The sequence below is a fragment of the Prunus avium genome, chromosome 5 (assembly GCF_965620075.1).
Source record: "Prunus avium chromosome 5, drPruAviu1.hap1.1, whole genome shotgun sequence".
Classification (NCBI taxonomy): Eukaryota; Viridiplantae; Streptophyta; class Magnoliopsida; order Rosales; family Rosaceae; genus Prunus; species Prunus avium.
Genome location: NC_142288.1, coordinates 12452139 through 12473702, shown reverse-complemented (window position 1 = coordinate 12473702; position 21564 = coordinate 12452139). Strand labels below are relative to the sequence as shown.

General features: G+C 36.7%; 2 protein-coding genes across 2 annotated transcripts; both read left to right on the top strand.

Moving 5' to 3' along the window:
- Position 1: 1 nt before the first annotated feature.
- LOC110752402 (8-amino-7-oxononanoate synthase-like) lies at positions 2-4678 on the top strand. Its single transcript, XM_021953046.2, has 11 exons — positions 2-263; positions 354-457; positions 558-665; positions 820-1058; positions 1170-1211; positions 1327-1414; positions 3740-3873; positions 3983-4071; positions 4146-4296; positions 4417-4485; positions 4579-4678. The coding sequence occupies exons 1-11, from the start codon at positions 26-28 to the stop codon at positions 4676-4678; spliced, it is 1362 nt and encodes a 453-aa protein (XP_021808738.2). The 5' UTR covers positions 2-25.
- A 4729-nt stretch (positions 4679-9407) lies between these two features.
- LOC110752399 (protein NUCLEAR FUSION DEFECTIVE 4) lies at positions 9408-14002 on the top strand. The gene is made up of 3 exons (XM_021953043.2): positions 9408-9899; positions 12061-13004; positions 13208-14002. Exons 1-3 carry the CDS (start codon positions 9423-9425, stop codon positions 13677-13679), a joined length of 1893 nt encoding a protein of 630 aa, XP_021808735.1. The 5' UTR covers positions 9408-9422; the 3' UTR covers positions 13680-14002.
- The last annotated feature ends 7562 nt before the right edge of the window (positions 14003-21564 follow it).

Below are 21564 nucleotides of genomic sequence, written 5' to 3'. Positions count from 1 at the left end.
CTGCTTTGAATTTGCCCAACTTGAGATGATGAGGTCGTGGGATCATTGGGTTGAAGAGGCTCTTCAGAAACTCCAGCACCTGCAACTCGTTGGGTCTCTCAGGCCCATTCACCTCCATAGTGCACCAGCTCTAAAAGCCCAAAAACCTATTGAAGATGACTTCAATGTGTTCGATGAACTGCAACCATGGGATCGATCCGCTGTGCAGGTTCAAATTACTGAAGCCACATTCCAAAAATGGGTCCATGACATTCCCAGTTCAGGTGGGGTTCAGTTCAACCATTTCTCACTTGTTTTAGAATTTTTTTTCTTTCAATTTTTAACTTACGAGTCACGTTTCTTGAATTTTATAGGAGACGATGATGGTACCCAGAGTTTCAAAAAGCTGCTACTATTTTCTACGAATGATTATTTGGGCTTGGGTTCACATCCTACTATTGGAAAAGCTGCAGCTAAGGTTGACACTACCAACTTGTGCGAAGATTGTATCATTAATTTACTGTTTACTATCACTTTTGAAAACCATGCAATAATAATATAATTATATATTCAACCAGGTTGCCCTAGAACACGGAATGGGCCCAAGGAGTTCTGCTTTAATCTGTGGATATACTGATTACCATAGGTTACTCGAGTCATGCCTGGCAGACTTGAAGGAGAAAGAGGTATGAGCTGATATTTCTTTTTCAAGTAGTGGACTTATATATAATATAAAATTACTGCTTTCATTCTCTTATAGTCATGTGCTACTCACGTGATGTTTTAGGTATATTCAGTTGAAAATGATGCAATATATCTTGTTTACAATGTATCCTCTAGGATTGTCTTCTTTGTCCAACGGGATTTGCAGCCAATACGTCCTTGATGGTAGCTTTGGGATCTATTGGCACTCTCTTGGCTGCTGGCAAAACACCTTTACCTGATGAAAAGATTGCCATTTTTTCTGATGCACTGAACCATGCGTCAATAATTGATGGTATTCGTATTGCTGACAAGCAAAAGTCTGTACAGATATTCGTCTATAGACATTGTGACATGAATCACCTTGATGCCTTGTTGTAAGTCTTCAACTTCTCTTTTAATCCTTGTGTGCCTCTTCTTATAATTAGATATATATATATACTTCATTTTTTTCATAGCTTAGCATTGCATTTGTGCTTTGATAATAGATCAAGTTGCAAAATTATGAAGAAAGTGGTCGTGACTGATAGGTTAGTGATGCTTTCTATAATGTCATTTCAATCAATTTCTGATTTAGTTATAGTGTTTCTATTTTGCTTTTGTTTTTTGTTTTCTTTCTTATGAGTTGCAATTTTCTCTTTACAGCGTGTTTAGTATGGACGGAGACGTTGCACCAATGGTTGAGCTTGTGAAGCTACGCAAAGAGCATGACTTTTTGTTAGTTATTGATGATGTAAGTCCTCTAGGGCAAGCCATGAAGAAAGTTGGCCCCAAGCAGAAAAACTTGTATGAAATGGAAATAACACTATTTTGTTATCTTCAGCCAATCACAGTCTGCCACATGAAAAATTCATCACGCGTAACATACTGTGATTGGCCAGAAATAGCAAAATAGTACTTCCCCATTTCATATGTAAGTGTTTCCCCGCATTAAGAGGCCCACATAACTATTTAATTTAATAGACAATAGCCCTTATAGCACAGGTGTGTGTACCATTTGGGGTTTTTTGTGTTTTTGTCATTCTTTTGTTCTCTTTTTAATTAAAAAAACTGAGTTTTATAATTATTTTATAAAAAATATCTAAAAGGCTTAAATTATTGAAGATGGGTTGTCTCCTACTTTTATCGGCAACTACAGAACATGTTCAGTTTTTTTTTTTCTTTTTCTTTTTGACTCATTATGATTACTCAATTTAAAGTAACAACTACTCATTTAATCATGTAGAGTTGTTGGACCATGGTTGATCTACTTATTAATTTATATTATGCTTTCACACGTGTTAATGCACGTGCAGAAAAGGCGTTTCTTACCGTACATATTTGAGCGAGGGGAGGGAGAATTGCACCCCATATAACAAAGTTGTCAAAGAGATGGAGAGGGAGGGAGAATAAAATAAATGAATTGTTATTGGCTCTAAAAAAAAATTAAAAATTTTTGTTTTTCGAAAGATTAGAATTATTAAAATAAACAAAAATTTATATAGATCCAAATTCTCATTAAAAAGTTTGTTTTAATCCTTGGAGTTTGTGGCTTTGATACAATTTCTTTGACTTTTGTGCGAGATAGGATTACATTCTTTTTTTAACATTTTCTGATGTAATCTTTTCATTTTTATTTTTAATTATTTTTTGTTCCAATGTTGCCATTTATGCTTTAAATCGGCTAACTGTAATTTATGTGATAATTACGGGAAAGAATTGTTTGTGACCATAATTAATTAACAAATTAAGTGCTTATGACCATAATGATTCTGGTATATTAATTACGTTGCCTTTTTTTTTTTTTTTTAATTGCATCCAAGATTTTGTATATTAGTGTTGTTTTTTTTTTTTCTTCTTTTAACCCAAAAAAATCGTTGGCTTTCTTTCTTATTGTTTACGACCTCTTTATTAGGTATATTGAAAATAACAAAAAACCTATATGTTAGGTAAATTATATATTATCTCATATTCCCCCAATAATCAAGTACAATCCTATATTCACCTAGTAAGTTATGTACATAATCTCACATTTACCTAGTAATTAGGTACATAATCTTATATTTACCTAGTAACCAGGTACATTAGAAAATTCTACCTATATATATACATATATTAATACTAGCCTCTCTGCATGCGCTTCCGCGCTTGCGAGAGGCTTTTTAAAAAAAAATTAAAATTTATTTTAGAATTAAAAAAGATAATGGGTAGTTGTATTCCATAAAAATAGGATTCATCATCTAATTTTTCTTTAAATTTTAATTTTTTTAAAATATAAAAAAGTGTGAAGTTACCATATTATCCTCATTTAATTAATAATTTCAATTCTTAATGTTTGCATTAACCAAGGGCATTTTTTGGTATTTTGAATGTTTCACCATTCTCTTCCTTTTGCTTTATATATATAGATAAAGCACATATACATATAAATATAAAGCACATTAGCTCATATTAGGTCATAAAAACGTCATCAATAGTTCTCTTGTTTATATTGTTTTTTTGAAGTTTTTTATTTGTTGCTATGCTTAAACACCACGAATCAACTTGATAAGTATTAAACATATTGTGTTTTCAATATTTGGGTGTTTACTTGATGCATAGGTACATAATTTCATGTGGGTGTGCTTGCCTCATCGATTAGTATAATTTGTGGGTCTTTACTTTTATTGATTAAATTGTATTTTATCCACATATTAGGTAAATATTCACAAAGAAATAATTCAAATTTTAAATTCTGAAATTCAATTACAATGAAATAATGCATTAAATTTGGATTTTCAATGTGTTTCCTTATTTACCTCAAAAGAGTAAAACCGACGTCCAAAAAAAGAGTCAAAGGACCTGCATCTAAAACCAAAACGAGGAGGACTTAGCCTAATGACAACTAATCGTTTTGGATCTAGATCTAAGAACTCCTTAAATTTTTTGGCACAATTAAGCTCCAATTTATCACATTTTTTATATGGCTTCTTGTGCAGAATTTGGGTTGTCTTGGGCCCCGACAATATCAAGGCGGATTTGAAATGCTCTTTATATAGGTATAAGATATTAAAAATCCTAAACCTACCTTTTTGTTCAGGCTCATGGTACACTGATTTTTGGAAAAAATGGCGGAGGAGTAGCTGAGGAATTCAACTGTGAAAGAGATGTTGATATATGTGTTGGCACTTTGAGTAAAGCTGTTGGTTGTCAAGGCGGATTCATTGCATGCAGGTAATTATATATTCTTGCTTTATTTTCCCTTGATTGGTAGCAACAATACAAATTCTGAGATTTAGGGTTTATAGTTGCACATGTTTGATCTCTTCATCTTTTAATACAGCAAAAAGTGGAAGCAGCTCATACAATCAAGGGGTCGCTCTTTTATATTTTCCACATCTACGCCAGTACCAATTGCTGCTGCTGCCCATGGTAAAACCCTAGCATTAATTTATCATGCATGCATTATTTTCACATGTGTTAACACTACAAGTGTAAATTTGCAGCTGCTCTTATTGTGGCAAGAAAGGAAACATGGCGAAGACGGGCAATTTGGAATCGGGTGGAAGACTTTCGTGCTCTTACTGGGATCCCCATAAAAAGTCCCATAATCTCTCTTGTCGTAGGGAGCGAAGAGAAGGCTCTACAAGCTAGCCAGTTTTGTTTCTTTCCCTCTCTATTTTCTTTTTATGTGTGATTAATTTAGAGATCGATCGTATTACAAGTGAATATATATCTAAATGAATTTGTTTATGATCCTCAATTGACGATGAACAGGAGTTTGCTAAAATACGGTTTCCATGTCACTGCAATCAGGCCTCCATCAGTGCCACCCAACTCATGCAGGTTTGTGCAATTCTTCATCAGCGGTCACTTTGAGTTGGGGAATTGAAACCTAACTTTCTAAACTTACATCTTCATTTATATTTTTTTACTCAGGCTACGAGTGACATTGAGCGCAATGCACACAAGGCACGATATTGAGAAGCTCGTGGATGCACTCTCCCGTTGCATTAATTTCCAAGAATTGATGATGTAGCAAACATAAACTTTGTCTATAAGCTATGTGTAAAAATAAGACGGCTCTAGCAGATAGTCTAGAAGCTAAGCTTATAGATATTATCCTTATGTTATTGGAGTGTGTTTGTAAGTACTTTGGGCTCTTTGTGATCCATAAGCTATGTGTAAAAATAAGACGGCTCTAGCAGATAGTCTAGAAGCTAAGCTTATAGATGTTATCCTTATGTTAGTGGATTGTGTTTGTATATACTTTGGGCTCTTTGTGATCCATAAGCTATGTGCAAAAATAAAACGGCTCTAGCAGATATTCTAGACGCTAAGCTTATAGGAGAATATCCATTTGCTCTTATTGAGTTACTTGTGTTAGTTGGTCTATATGTATGATTAGGTGTGCTTTGATGTAATCAGTATGGAATATCAATGAAGCCTTCCTTGACTTGTTTGGTAGTAAATTGAACTTGTCATATATACCCTCTTGATAAGCCCTATTTTGTACAAATGGTACATAACACCGATTCTTATAATCTTAATATTTTATGGCATATTTATTAATCCGTAATCAGATTCTAATTACGGACTACTCATGTGTTTACTTCATATAAAAGAATGGAATATGCAAGTGGAGCCCACATAAAACTCATGATTTTGAAGGAATGGGACTCTTGGGTGTGATGTGGTATGTTCTAATTCTTAGAGAACTAACCCATTGGAAATTCATCTTTTTTACCCATTAAATCCTCACACAATTTTTAAAATTTCAAATTTGCCAATCAATTTAACCCAACAAAAATTTACATATAAAATAAGTTATAGAGAATAAGCGCATTTTAGTAATCAAAGTGATTTCAATTCCGATTAAGGGGAATTTAGTAAACAATTTATAGGGAGTCAATACCATTCCTACCCCAATTCCAGATAGTTTAAAGTAAACAGCTTCATTGGGAATTCAAATTATACTCCTTCGCAATCGACGATTACCAATTCAATTCATACATTTTGAAGAAGACAAAAACGTTGTGTCATCTTTGCCATTACTGCATGCGCTGTGGGGCTTTGACATATATATCATGCATGGCTGAGCAGCCAGGTTAGTTGTATAATTAAGTGACCCATGATCTTTGATGAGGTGTCCATGTTTCCAATTTGCCATGCCAAATTTAAGGTTGAACTCTAATGAAAAGCAATAAAACCTCCCAAATCGAATACATATTTCTGGGAAACTCCTAGCTAGTTGGTTCTGGCAACTTCCATTAATTATTGCAACATGGTCCAAGAATATATTTATTTCCTCAGCCCCGCCAGAACAATAGCCCATGCATCATCGTGGTCCACATAATATTGCCTTGTCCATATATACCCGAAAACATAGACCTTGAAGAAATTAAAAGAAGCAAGGGCGGAAGTATGAGTTTTTCAACGACATAATGAAAAAAAAAAACATATTAAATACAACATAAAAACACATTAACAAAATAAAAATATGTTCAACAACAGAATTAAAATATTTTGTTATTGCATATGAAAATGCAAAGAGTCAAAGTCGTGAATGTTTACGAAGAGATTAAGTCTCTCAATTGAGCAAATAAGTTCCGGCCCTGGAAGCAAGGAGAGATGTAAGATCCAAATATATTGACAAAACTTGAATGCTTGGACCACAGACATGCATGTGCTTCCGAAGATTTTTATTTTTATTTTTTGTATTATTTATGTTTTGGCAGCTGATTTTGGATTGGAGGTAATGAATGCGAAGGAGTTTGTGGAATTGATTCTTCAATCTTGCAAATTAAGACAAATAATTTAGTACCTGCCAACATGTCTCTATTCGACAAAGCTTTTTTTTTCCTTTTTTTTTTTTTCCATCTTGTTTAAAACAAAAAAGGAATAACATATGGTAATAAAAACTGGCCAGCTAGATTGATTTATGATCATTCATAGAATTAGAGAGCATTCAATCTAAAATTAACTAGGGCATGAAAAAAGCTATAATATTTTTTCACTACCGAGTGTAGAGTCACTCGAGCAAAACAAGTGGATAACATGACTTTGATACGCACCGTTACATAGCTAGATTTAGAACAATTCAACACAAAATCAGTTGAAAATACGAGACGAGAAACTCAAGTTCCATTTCTTGATGTAGAACAATACTCTCTCAATATAAGTTTTGGACACAATTTATAAAATTATGAAATGGGGAAATCTTCAGATATGATATGAAATTGAAAAGAAAACATTCGAAAGAAAGCATTCAGAAAACCCGATACGTTGGTCCAAAAAGTCCTTGAACTATTTGGCAAGTGGTGGATGCTGTGTGAAGCAAATCCCTTTGCGTAGGAGGATAAGAAACCTCTGGTGAGATGTTTATAACCCTGCGTTTCCGACTTTGAGTACAACAAGAAAGAAAGATACATCTTATCAACATGAATAAGTACTGCGCCCAAAGAGGTAAAGAATTGAAAATCGATTGGATATCATTTCTTGTGATTCTTATGGACTTTGAATTTTCATTTTTATTTTTCTTGAGTTCTTGATAATAAAAGCATCTCTATCTTATATGACAAATGACTAGAGGAGATGCCAAATTGAGGCCCACAAAACCTCCAAGCAAAATGTTACTAATGAAGTGGATTTAACATCCACCGTTTGAAAGATTGAACCAAAAAAAATAAAAATAAATAAATACAGCTCCTGGTAAATGACTAGAGGAGATGTCACACGCTTCTAATAAAATAAAAGCGTGTTATTTTTCCACGTACAGAGCTAGGAGTAAATCTGTACGTGTGCATGCAACTCCTGTACATATGTAATTATGTAATTATGCTTAAATTATGTGTTTTTTTTCTTCAGATTAATCATGTTCGAGATTGTGAATCCTTGGATCTATTGAAAGGTATTATTAAATCATGTTCCAATATTCCACAAAGGCACAACCAAATACAGGTAACAGTGATGAGGAAATTAATTTGTTTCTTTCCCCTTCAAAAGACAAATTTTTGGAAGTGCTCCTCAAGGTATCTTGAGTGTTTGCATGTGCATACGATACGAGTAGAGTAGTTAACCTCGAGGGCAGGCTTAAGGGAGGTAATGACTACCTAAATCTCAATACGAAATTCCTAATGCATGCACGTGCATGGTCTCAAGTCTAATAGATCGTGACCTAAGCTTGCTTCTTAGGTCGGAATAGGACCCACAGAATGGCCTCCAACCTATTTTATTCCGACTATTAATTAATTAATTGATTGATATATTCTGATACTGTGACCCTCATTCTTCTCTTGAAACAAGTGAGAATATTTATATAATGGCCCACAACCAAAACCCCCTCCTCGTACAATCAAGAAAATTATGAATTTTTTGGTGTCATGGTCATAGTGTTTGGGGTGTACAAGATCCAATTCAATTCACTCAAATAAACTAATTCAATCCAATTCAATTCAATTTTAATCTGTTTGGAAGATTTGGAGGATTGAATTGGATCCATAATTTTCAAAACCGACATGATCGGATCGAATGATAGATCCAATTCAATCCAATCTAGTTAGTTTTATGATTATTTTGCTCCTGTAGGTATTTTTCTCTAATATTTCATTTATATTTTACATTTATGTCTATTAATATGTTTGATTATATTAAACATTTAATATTTCATTATTGTCTTTGTCTATTATCAAAACCGATCATCCAATCCAATTCAATATCAATTGGATCGAATCAGATTGGATTTAAACATCTAATATGTTTGGATCAAATTGTAAAAATCACAATCCAATCTATATTGGATCATATGTGAATTAACTAAATTGTATTGGTTTCAAACCGACGTACACCCTTACATAGTGTTATGTGTTATTGTTAATTTACTTAAGTTATATTAATATGTGTATTTATTTATTAATACTATATTTTAGGTCTATGACATATCAACAAAGGTGGACCTAAGCGTAAGTTGGAGTGGGCTCCAGCCTAGGGGAACATTTATAAAATATTAAATATGGTCTTATTATTATAGGTTTATTCTTACTCAAATAAATATTAGCTCATTGCACCAAATAAATATAGCCCACACATGCATTGTTTTTCTTTTTTTAATAAATTAATAATAGCCCAATCTAAGTAAAGTAAATTATAGCTCAGTCTCACTCCTAAAGCATATAGAAAATAATAAACGTCAATCCAATCCAAACTTATATAAATTTGATTAGAAGCAGAACTCACACTAAGACTCTACCAACTTGAGCTATTCTAATCGTACTGATATTATTCATGGGTCCGCCATTGCATATCAATCATTTTATCCAACCAGATTATTGCTAATAGATTTATTTTTTATCAATTATGTTGAAGGAGAGAGAAACTGAACTTAAGATCTCGAGTGCAAGAGTAAATGCTTTTAATCACTTAAACTACAAGCTCTTTATATTATAATTCGTATATTCTCGCCAAAATAAGTCATAGATGAATAATGTTACGTGGCGGTTTCATTCAAAAACTTCATAAAACGAACCAGACCAACGTAAGGAGTCGACTAGACTAGTGATCCTCATCGGAGCCAAGTGGTCTCTCGCCACATGATCACATGCCGCCAAGTAACCACGAATCACAGCCTCATCATTAATAGTAAAAATCTGATCGAAATTCGAAACACAAAAACAACACAAAACATAACAAAAAAAGAGAGAAGCGAACGTCAGCATCATTATTACGAAAGCGACAATATTGCGTGGGCCCCAGCAATGCGATATGCGAGGATCGTTGGTTTATAAATGAGGCCACGTAGAGAGACCGAGAGACGCAAACCAATCAACAGCACAAACAGCAGCAAGCAGCAGCAACCGTTGTGTTCTTGTTCGCGGCGAAACGACGCCGTTTCCGCGGCAGCTGATCGTTTTGGGAGGCGGAGCCACCAGATTGTGAGAGCAATAATATTTGTGATGTCGGGGCAGTCGAGAAAATGGATGATTTTGGTGGCGACAATTTGGATTCAGGCATTTACAGGGACGAATTTCGATTTCTCGTCGTATTCTTCGGCGTTGAAATCTGTGCTGGGGATTTCTCAGGTGCAGCTGAATTATTTGGCGACGGCCTCTGATTTGGGGAAGGTTTTGGGATGGTCTTCTGGGTTGGCGTTGATGTATTTTCCTTTGTGGGTTGTGCTTTTCATTGCTGCCTTCATGGGCTTCATTGGCTATGGCATTCAGTGGCTTGTCATTAGGCAAATCATTTCCTTGCCTTATTTCCTGGTAATTTTATTCATCTTCTCTCTCTCTCTCTAATTTCTACAACATTCTATGCCACTGCCATGCTTTTTATGTTGTTTGGTTAATTGGGATTTCATTACATTCTTTTTCTTCTTTTAATTCTTAATTCTGTTCTGGGTTTTCTGTGTTTGATGCAAATTCATGCTATTTTCAATTTTATTTTTTTAAAATTGTTGGAAGTTTCATGTTGCTTTGTTTGTGGTTAGAGTTCAACTAACCGAAATCCCTGCTCTCCTCCAAAATAGAGGTTTTCCGTTATTTTTTCCTTAAATATTTTCTTCTTTTCAGAGTTAAAATTTCTGGACAAACAAAAGAAAAGGAAAAAACAAAAAACCTTTTCTTTCTTTTTCTTTTTGGACAATTTATTTATTTATTTTATAGCTAGATTCTTTTAAATTTATTAATAGGAGATACTGTTCCACGAAAAGGCTGCATAGTCATCGTTGAGAATAATAGATCTCGTAATTCTGAGGCGGGGGGCCCACTAGAGGACCATCTCACTAGTCTGATAGAAATTTTAAGCAGTTTCTAGTGACTTTTATCAGTATCAAGTGGGCCCAATTAACTCTTTCCAAAAAGGGCCCAAATTTAAGTGGAGCCAGAGTGACACACAAACTTACGGAATTATTATTATTTTTATATTAAAAATTATTTGGCTTTTCCATGATGAACAAAGTTGGTTTTGTTTTATCTTTCTCCAAAATTTCAAATTGCGAATTTATCAAGAAATTTTTTCCATGTGAAACCAAAAAAAATTTGGTTGGAACCTGGAAGAAGCTTCCTTTAAAATATCTGCTTTCAATTTGGGCCGTAATATTTGTACAATAACACTTTGAATATGATGACCAGACTTGTTGGAACGAGCTTACTTGGTAACTTCTTAGACTTGTCAATTTTTGCTTTTGTTTTCACTTTTCCTCACCTTTCTTTGCCTTATCTTTGCATTTGTCTTTCACTATTTTTGTTTTTATTTTTATTTTTCGGTTGGAGTTAAGAGGACACGATGCACTACCAACTAGGTTTTGTTTTTCATACGAAAAGAGTGCATTTACAAGCAGAAATTACGGGCACGCATGTCCAAATAGATCAAAAGAAAACGGGATAAAACAGCTTAAAGGCACTACTAACTAGTTGGTTATTTCGTACCTAAGTTTAATTTCCCCTTGTTGATAGAAAAAAAATTTACACAATATACTTTACCTTTGTCATTTTTTATTCCCTTGAGGGACAATAATATGTTGGACAACAAAATTTGAATTCAGTTGGCTATTAATATTAGAATTTGAACATCCATCCAAAAATCGCGTGACAATATATAGGTGAAGATGCTCAACATCTTTTAAGCTCTTAAGCTAAACTTTTATACTTCGACGTGGGATACTTTCAATAATCATTCAACTCGTGACTATGAATCATGGATATTTCCAAATATCTATTGGTTAGTATTAGTCGATCGTGTGGATCATATGTCTCTCGACGCTCATTTATATCTGTGCAAATTATTTTTTAATTGCTTAAGAAATTATTGAGAAGACAATTCCAGCCTAAATTCTGTTTTCCTCTTATTTAGAGCAATTGATTGAGAGTTAGGATTCAAGGTCAAGATCAATAATGATGTATACCAAATGGTTTTTGTTTTTGCTGTTGAGCATGTAAACGTTTTTATCTTGGAATTTTTCGTTACAGACAAAAACAATAAGTAATTACTAAGTCCTAAAGTTTCTTGCTCCATGTTAAAATTCAGATCTTGAAATTTTTTCGTTCGCAACTGTTGATTGATGATTCTAATTCTACTGATGACCTAGAATGTAATTATCTTTCATTGACATTGAATCTGTTTTAATGACATGATCTTGACATCTAAACCACACAATTATAATCAACAAACCTGTTTGGTGCTCCATCTCTTTGACAACGAATGCTCATACCAAACTTTGAAACCTTGCATGTGAAAGATCCATAGCTTTACTGTTTATCAGTATCACATACTAATTTTACTTGTACATATCAATTGCATGAGATAGATGACTGGATTTCTTTTTTGTATTTTCTTCTGTTCTTTTCCCTTTTAGTATAATTTTCTTTTCCATGGGTGTAGCTAACTTATCTTGTTTTTGTTTTCTATGTTTGAATTTTCACGCAGATGTTTCTTCTGTGTTTGTTGGCTGGGTGTAGCATCTGTTGGTTCAACACTGTGTGTTTCGTTCTTTGCATTCGGAACTTCCCAGCCAATCAACCTTTAGCAATATCACTCACAGTAAGCTTCAATGGTGTAAGTGCAGCCTTGTACAACCTTGCTGCTGATGCAATTGATTCATCCTCTACTTCTTTATTTCTCATATTGAATGCTGTTATCCCCCTTCTCACTTCTGTAGCCGCCTTTATCCCGATTATCCGCCAACCCTCCCTAGACCCTCTTCCACCTGATGGAGTTCGCCGCGACTCCCTCATCTTTCTCCTTTTGAATATCTTGGCTGTTCTAACTGGAATTTACCTTCTTCTCTTTGGTTCAACCTCATATGATACAGCAACAGCTCGTCTCTTCTTAGTTGGAGCCATTTTCCTACTCATTTTTCCTCTATTTATCCCTGGCATTGTCTACGCTCGTGACTGGTTTCATCGTGCTATTCATTCTAGCATCCGCCTTGAAGGCTCGGGCTTCGTTCTTGTTGATGTCGATGATCTCGAGCTTCATAAAGAGCTTCTTACACGCGAGAACAGTATTAATTATGGGAATGGATCGGTTGCTCAACTCTTGAATAATAATGATGGGACTACAACTTTGTCAGTTAGACAGAAGAGTGGATATCAGAGCGCAGGGTGTTGTGGGGCAATTGTGGGCAAGGATCAGTTGGCAATGCTTGGGGAAGACCACACAGCACGAACGCTTGTACGAAGGTTGGATTTTTGGCTATACTACGTTGCATATTTTTGTGGGGGCACTATTGGTCTTGTGTACAGTAACAATCTGGGGCAGATAGCTCAATCACTAGGACAGAGCTCCAATACTACAACACTTGTCACGCTTTATTCATCCTTCTCCTTCTTTGGCCGGCTGCTCTCAGCTGCACCGGACTACATACGTGCGTAAGTAATCCGAATATGTACTTCTTTTACTTCGCTTTTATTTAGACAAAATTAGTTGATCGCATGTGATGTGCCAGTTCATGTGTAATTAATAGTTTGTCTGAAAAGACAATCCAAAGGGATATGTTCATTTCTACAAGCATCTGTGGTTTTTACATGTTGATCAACTAGGCTAACAAAATATTGTCACCAAAATTTTGCAGGAAGCTTTACTTTGCAAGGACAGGGTGGCTGGCTATTGCACTTTTGCCTACCCCAATTGCTTTCATGTTGCTTGCTTCCTCAGGCGGTAGCCTTGCTTTGCACGCCGGCACTGCACTAATCGGACTGAGCTCCGGATTCATTTTTGCTGCCGCGGTTTCCATCACGTCAGAGTTGTTTGGGCCAAACAGCGTAGGCGTCAACCACAACATCCTCATTACAAACATACCAATCGGTTCACTCGTCTACGGGCTTCTTGCCGCAATAGTTTATGATTCAAACGCGAGCTCTGGCCTAAGCATCTTAACTTTTAGTGATTCAGTAGTGTGCATGGGGAGGGACTGCTATTTCCTAACCTTTGTGTGGTGGGCATGCATTTCTGTTCTGGGGCTGGCTTCAAGTGTGCTTTTATTCGTAAGAACCAGACACGCCTATGACCATTTTGAACATAACCGTTCGACGCAACTCTACTAAGAGAATTATTATCGCTTGCTGTTTGGAGGCAAAAGATAAAGCATTAATTAGGTTTTCTTCTCTAAATTTTGGAGGGAGAGAACAAATTGGGTTGTCAACAGAGATTCAATCATTGAGGCTGCTTGTGGTCGACGTATTATTGAGGGAGTATTTGTAGAATATTCATGAAGGAATAATTTAACGATGTATTTCACATGTATGATTAACTAAGAGATAAGTTAGGTTAAAAAGTGACGTCAATCTCAAACCGACCGTTACTAAGCTCATATTTTGCTTCAATGTACCTCATAGTGTTGCCATGTGGGCCAGTTTTTATCCTTCTCTATCTCTCTTTTTTGTAGTATCCTTCTCTATATCTCTAGAAGCCGTTGAGTTTTCATTTTAAAAAAAATTCTTATTTTTTGTTCATATGATATTCGTTAATTCATACATCATTTAACTGACGTCTGAGTGCTCTGTAACAATACATAGGTTAACTTGATATGTTGGACGAAGGGGCTAGTAGTGTAACAATTTTTAACTTCAAGGTTCTTTATAGCAATTCTAAATTATATGGACTAAACAATTACATCCCCCAAAATATAGGGGTGGAAAGTCTAATTAACTCTACTAATTAAAACAACCCAAAGTTATCCACATTTGAGAAAAAAATAAATTCAAAACACAACTACTTCATTTTAAAAGGATGACTTTTTCGGAGCCTTCCGTGGGGCCTTAGACTTGATCGCCTCTCGAACAAACTAAGTCAGTCTTCCTTCCTACAAAATAAGATCGAACCAAGCAAGAACACAATAACAAGAGCAAGAATGATAAGAATGCTAAAGAACACTAAAGAGAGTTTGGGAGAATATATGCTTGTATTACTACTCAATGCTTTACAAGTTGTGAGGTGAGGATACACAATGAGACAACCCCCTTACATATTTTTCCATAATTTTATGAAAAGCCTTGAATGGCAGTAATTACAAAATATTTGAAGAGCAAGTCAACTATTGTGATTAAGAAGAATCCGTTTCAGATTCTTCTTCCTTGATGAGTGCGTGTGGTTTAACACCCCCTTGCAAACTGAGTGGCCTTGGAAGAACAAGTTTGGAACATAAGAGATGATGTCGTGGCTTGTGAAGTGGCTTAGTGAGAAGATCTGCAGGTTGATCAACGGAGGGGATGAAGCAGATTTGATGACTCCCAAGGGCCACCTTCTTGCGAACAAAGTGGTAGTCAAGTTCAATGTGGCAAGTACAAGCATAAAATATCGGGTTTACTGCCGTATAAGTTGTGCTGAGATTGTCACAATGCATGAGAACTAGAAAAGGCAGTTGAACACCCAGTTCATGTAACAAAGAACATAGCCAAGAAGATTTTGCGCAAGCATGAGCAAGAGCACGGTACTCAGATTCTGCATTGGAGTGCGAAACTGTTGGCTGCTTTTTAGAGCACCAGGAAATAAGATTGGAGCCCAAGTAGATGAGGTAGCCAGTTGTCGAATGGTGAAAGTCTGGGCACCTAGCGCAATTGGCATCTAAGTAAACGGTGAGACGAGTGGAAGGACCTTGGGGTGTAACATGAAGACCAAAGTCAATGGCGCCCTTAACATAGAGGAGAATCCTTTTGACGGCGACCATGTGAGGAGAGCAAGGAGAGCTCATAAACTAGGCCATAATGTTGATACTGAAGACTTCCCACAAATTCATGGGTTGGATTGGCTCAAAAATAGGCGCGCCGAGTGGACTAGAGGGTGCTGCGAGGCATGTGATGTACCGTGAAGTGGGGACTGCGGCTTATGGAAGGATGGAGGTGCCGGACGTGGCAATGTCTTATGTGGGCATCGGTGGGATGTGCATAGGTAGAGGTGATCCTGGAGTGGCCGCATGTGTTGGAGAAGGAGAGGTAGAGACCACAAGATGGAAATTTATTTCAGTATACTCCGGGAAGGATGAGACCTACAAATGTTGAAAAGGAAAACTTGTTTCGTTAAATAAAACATGTCGAGAGGTATATGAACGGCTAGTGGAGGAATCGAGGTAGCGATAGGCTTTATGTTGAGTACTATAGCCAAGGAACACACATTCAGTGGTACGGTTGACAAGTTTGTTTTCTGTATAAACACCAAGATGTGGGTAACAAGAACATCCAAAAACCCTAAGATGAGAACAGACAGGAGGTTAGTTAAAGAGTTTGATGTATGGGGTTTGCTAAGATAGGATTGGGGTGGGTAGGAGATTGATGAGGTGTACAGTAGTGAGCGTCGCGTCAACCCAAAGTGTGTGAGGTGCATGGGCTACAGTGAGGAGGGTTCGAATTATTATGGCAATGTGATGGTGTTTGAGTTCAGCGAGGCCATTTTGTTGTGGGGTGTGGGGGCAAGAGAACTGTTGTTGAATGCTTAATTTTTTGAAGTAGAAGTGAAAGAGTTGTTGCATATTCAGTCATTGTCACTTCGAAGAATTTTGATGGAGGAAGTGATGATGTTATGTATCATGGAAACAAGAGTTTGAAAATGGTGATAGACCTCACTTTTACAACGCATGGGATAAATCCATGTATATCGGGAATATTCATCTGTAAATAAGACATAATACCATAAACGAGTTTTAGAAGTAACAGGGGACATCCAAACATCAGAGTGAACAATAAAAAAGGGAGAGTGGGCATGAATTTCATTAATAGAAAATGGTAATTGAGTAGATTTGCCAAGGGCAAAAGTCTTACAAAATTCCTTATATATTTGAAACCTAATAAAGAAGAAAGACGAATGACCAAGACGACGATGCCAAGCAGTGGAATTCATAGAAGCGAAGGCATGCTTGATGAGAGAGGCGATTGGAAAGGAAAGAGGATAGAGACCATTCTTACATGGGCCTTGAAAAAGAAGAGTACCTATTTGTAAGTCATAAATTTGAAAAGAATTGGGATTAAATACAAAGGAGACAGAATTATCACAAGTAAAGTGAGCTATGGAAAGAAGGTTAGTACGGAGAGAATATGTAGAAGAGCCTAAAGAGATAGGAATAGTACCAATGGATGAAATGGTTAGAGAATCACCGTTACTCAAATAGATGGAGTCATTACCCATGTAGGATTGGGGGTTCTGAAGGTTGGTGGCATTACCAGTCATATGATGGGCGGCACCGATGTCGAGATTGCAGGTATTGTTAGGAGATTGGAGAAATTGTGCACCCGCAAATGGAGGAAAATTTTCAGGGTTGCGGAAGCAGTGGGGACAAGTTGCTTGAGTGTGTTGGGCAATTTTGCACATAGGGCACCATGGGGGACCCAGGATGCCAGGAGCCTAGGACCGGTTGCTATTGACAGTGAACCATGAGGATGGTGACTGGGGTTGGGACCCAGGGTGCCATGGAGAATAGTTGGGCCATTAGGTGGCTAAGGGTTGCTGCTGCTAGTTGTTAGCCCAGGCAAGATTGTACTGCTATTGCCGACCATGGTAGGGGCCAAGGAGCCATTGGAAGACCATGATTAGAACTGATGCTGCTGCGAGATCCAGCCCCGACCTCCGCGGCTGCTACCGCCAAGACCACCGTTGCGGCCACGTCTAGTGCCATGATTAGAAGAGCCACCATGGTGAGAGAAAAATGGTTGAGACTGGGTGGCCATGAGAGCTGTGGACTGGCTGGGGTGAACATGATTGATGCGAGGAGTTTGAGCTTCATAAGAGAGCAATCAAGCACGCAGGTCAGCAAAATCAGTCTGCTTGTAGGCACGTTTTGGGCTCGTTCCTCCATTCATAAAATTCTGGACAAATATGGATCTTGAATCTATTTGTATTATCTTTCTATTCATATGTAGCCCATCTCAAGAAAAAATCTAAAAGGCCTACAAATATCATTGTTGGCACACTAACGCAGATACTTCCGAATTTCACCTTAAGTTGCCATATGCTACCAAAACTTCCATAACTTCCTCTAGAAGATTTGGAATCATGAACCGTAAAATGCTCCAGAAACTAGACTTCCACATATTTCCAATGGTGTATGGCTCATTAGTTGGTTCTTCCTAAGCATGTACATTCCGATCGTGAATTTGACAGATCTGCAGACACAGTTTTGAGCTATCTTGACTCCAAAATGCATTATATGAGTCCTAAAGCTTAATACACTGAAACCAAGATGAAAGATAGTTAAAAGCACAACTTTCATCCAAAACCGATAGCAAAAGATAAGCTAGGATAGTACAAAATAATATGTAATTATGCATTGATCAAACCATATGCCTTAATTCGAACCAAGATAGCTAACATACAAGTTTTAATGGTGATCAATCATTCAAACAAACATATTAACTTATAAGCATAATGAATAAGAACAAGAACCATAATTGAAAGTTGGAATTGCATTTTGTAACTTTAATTAAATTTGTATTGCATTTTTCTTTTGGACTGTAACTACATTTTAACTTTATATGCTTGGGTTTAAATTTTCTTATTTGGGTTCAAAATGCTTGGACTCAAAAGGCTTCAAAATAAGCTTCCAAACTAGGCTTAGAAAAGTATGGAAAAGATTAGATTTTTAGACCCAAAAAGACCAAATTAAAATATCCAAAATGCTCCATTTTAGGCCCAAAATAGCCCAATCCGGCGTATAGCGAACAAATATATACTAGATATATATTGCTTAAATTAAACTCAGTTTCCATTATTTGTGTAATATTTTTGAATAAAATTTCATAAAAAAAATAAATTGAAAACTCAAATAAAATATAAATATATTGTTTTGTGATTAGAGTATGTCAAAGGGTGCATACCTTATAGGTATATCTATAAACCTTTAAAACTACAAATGTCTAAAACAATTGTAAAAGCAAATGGAGAAAGATCATTTGAGAGTCCTCATAGAGTTAGCATTGGGGTGGATAGTTCTTGTGATAACGGAAGATATTCTGAAGACAATCTGAAGGCAACCATTCCGAAGGCAATTGTATGTCCGAAGACATTCCAAAGGCAACAATATTTCCGAAGGTAACCGAGATGTCCAAAGATATCAATATCTCCGAAGGCAACCATATATCCGAAGGCAACCGGGATGTCCGAAGACATTGTCCGAAGGCAACACAATCCAATTTTAAACCATTTAACACATATAAAAATAAACATAAATATATAATGCTTGGAAAGTAAAAGCGACATAACAATAATTCATAAATAGTTAATAAAACTCTCATAGCAAAATACCATTTTAAAATCAAACAACCAAACCACAAAAAGCCCACCATCTAGGTCAATTACCCTTGGGGACCACGACCTCCGATTTCCAATCCAAAAGTTCCTATAGTCTGACAAAGTCTACTAAACAAGTCTCGAAGGTTTGGTCTCAATCAAGAGGTTGGATCTAAGCCAATCGCAAGATCAGACGATGATTGGTTCGTCTAAACCTAGAATCATTGACTCATAGTATTTGGGAATTCGATTCTCGATCCGTAAGTTTTTACACGATCTTAGAGGTACAGGGAACCACATAATTGAAATTGGAACTGATCGAATGGTCCGAACCTATCGAACCCAGATTTCGCATAATAGGTGCAATATCCATTGGATAGTCAAAAGGTAACCAACATCAAATTCGAGCATACTTTCGTACTTGGGACGAGGTGTGGGACATTTTAAAACACAATGGGCCGCCACAAGGTCGCCCATGCGCCGCCACTCACAACTGGAAGTGGTGGGTGGCTTGAGAGAATTTTCGGCAATGGAAAGTCTCCAAACCACATGCTAATACCTATACCATCGAGTTCAAACTAACAAGGGGAGAAACTTTTGGTCTTGGACACTGGCCAAAAAGTGGTTGGAGATGGGGCAAAAATGGCCAAACCGTCAGCCCTATATGGGTGTGTTGATTGACTTTTAAAACTCCAAAATCGATCCGAACCACTTACATAAATGGATAGAGCATAGAAAAAGGATGAAAAACCATACCTCACTTGACGAAAATGGTGGTCGGAGTCGTTGAAAAAAGGACAAAAGCCACCGGAGCTATTTTTCGTCAAATTGGAGAAATCCTTGGTGGTTGACGTCGATTAACCACTAGGCTAGTTAGAGGAGGAAGATATGAACATTTTTTGTGAAGGTGTCATGGCCAATCGGTGCACGAGGGCATTGATTGGTGGTCGGGAAGTCGAACAGTTACAATTGCTACAGTGACTGTTGCGAGAGAAAAGAGGAAGAAGAAAAATGTTGGGGGGGGGGGGGGGGAATTTGAAAATCCCATTACGTCCTTTTCGTTTCTAGACCTTTCCTCTTTGTTACAACTCGGAATTGGGCGAGCTACCTGTCTACGAACTCGTAAGCTTGAGCAATACGTAATGGAACCAACCAAATTTTCAAAACTAGCCCCGAGCAATAAGTCAACTCTAAACCACCAAGGAATCCTAGGGTTAAAGTTGTCCTTTCACTTTAGAATTTTGAAAATTAAATTAAATTTTGGGACGGGATGTTATAGGGTCCTTTCAGTAGTGGTTTTAAAACCCAAAACACGTGAAGGCATATGATTAAGAAGGTAGATAGCATATTGAATAGCTGCGGTCCAAAAGGTTTGGGGAACACACCCCCAATAAGGAGAGCTCGAGCAGTCTCAAGAATATGGTGATTTTTGTGCTCAGCCACACCATTTGTTCTGGAGTCTGCAGACACGTAGTTTCATGTAGAATGTATTTTTCAATGAAAAAGTCTACGAGTGTGTGGTTAACAAATTCCCCTCCATTATTTGGACGAACAACTTTAATGGAACAAGAATATTGAGTTTGAATCATCTGGTAAAAATTCTTGAATAACGAACCAACTTCACTTTTATGCTTTATAACATAAAGCCAAGTTAACCGAGTACAATCATCAATGAATATCACAAACCACCGAACATCAAAGATAGTAGTAATCAGAGATGGACCCCAAACATCTGAATGGATTAAATCAAAAGGAGATGTGCTTTTATTCAAACTAGGTAGATAAAAAGTTCGGTGACGTTTTGCAAGAATATAAGTCTCACACTAAAAATCAGACATTTTTACTCCACTAAATAGAGAAGGAATCAAAGACTGCAAATAACCAAAGGAAACATGATCCAACCGCTGATGCCATAACCAAATCTTCTTATACTTCTCACTGACAACACAGCGAACTTGATGAACACGATCCGATGCAATGTGATCCACATAGTAAAACCCCCTCTCTTAGTACCACGCCCAATGATCTCCATGGTCTGAATATCGTGAAGCAAACAAAAAGAAGAGAACATGAGCACGCAACAATCTAAATGTTCGGTAACTTGCCCAACATATTATAACACCCCAACCTAATTTAACCGTTTTATTCAATTTATTCAATTGTAAAATTACAATTTTGCCCTTGGGGTAGGGTCATTTTAGTCACTTGTCAATCCAGAAGGATTTTGGGGAAATGAGTGGAACCATTGCGTAGAGCTCGCTCTCACAAGTTCATAGACACGTAGTGGACCCAAATCGGAGTTTTAACGAAGAAATTGTAGTTAATGGAAGTGTAGTGGCACAATTGTAATTTTGTTCAAAGTTGGGTTTTAAAACCAGCGATCAGATTTTTCTTCTCTCTCATTTCCCTCCTTCTCTCTCCTCGCATGTGTCATTCTCTCTCTCTCTCTCTCTCTCTCTCTCTCCTCTACCCAACCCACCCTTTTTCCCATCTCAAAAACCAAGTGTTTGGCGAAGGCGTCGATTGGAAGTTTAGGTGGAAACCTCCCTCTTCGCAACTCTAGTCTCAACTCTATGGAATAATTTTTTAGTCTCAACTCTAGGAATAATTTTTTTCGCTATCTTTTTTCGAGAACCGCCTAAAGTTCCAACTAAAAAGTGAAATGATTTGTTGTGATAAATTCTGTCAGTAAAATAGGTCCTATAGAAATTCCAT

Coding starts and splice junctions, on each gene's coding strand:
- LOC110752402 (XM_021953046.2), top strand. CDS start 26: ATGATGAGGTCGTGGGATCATTGGGTTGAAGAGGCTCTTCAGAAACTC. Junction 3,874..3,982: donor GGCGGATTCATTGCATGCAG/GTAATTATATAT, acceptor CTTTTAATACAG/CAAAAAGTGGAAGCAGCTCA. Junction 4,072..4,145: donor AATTGCTGCTGCTGCCCATG/GTAAAACCCTAG, acceptor GTAAATTTGCAG/CTGCTCTTATTGTGGCAAGA.
- LOC110752399 (XM_021953043.2), top strand. CDS start 9,423: ATGAGGCCACGTAGAGAGACCGAGAGACGCAAACCAATCAACAGCACA. Junction 9,900..12,060: donor TTTCCTTGCCTTATTTCCTG/GTAATTTTATTC, acceptor ATTTTCACGCAG/ATGTTTCTTCTGTGTTTGTT. Junction 13,005..13,207: donor GCACCGGACTACATACGTGC/GTAAGTAATCCG, acceptor AAAATTTTGCAG/GAAGCTTTACTTTGCAAGGA.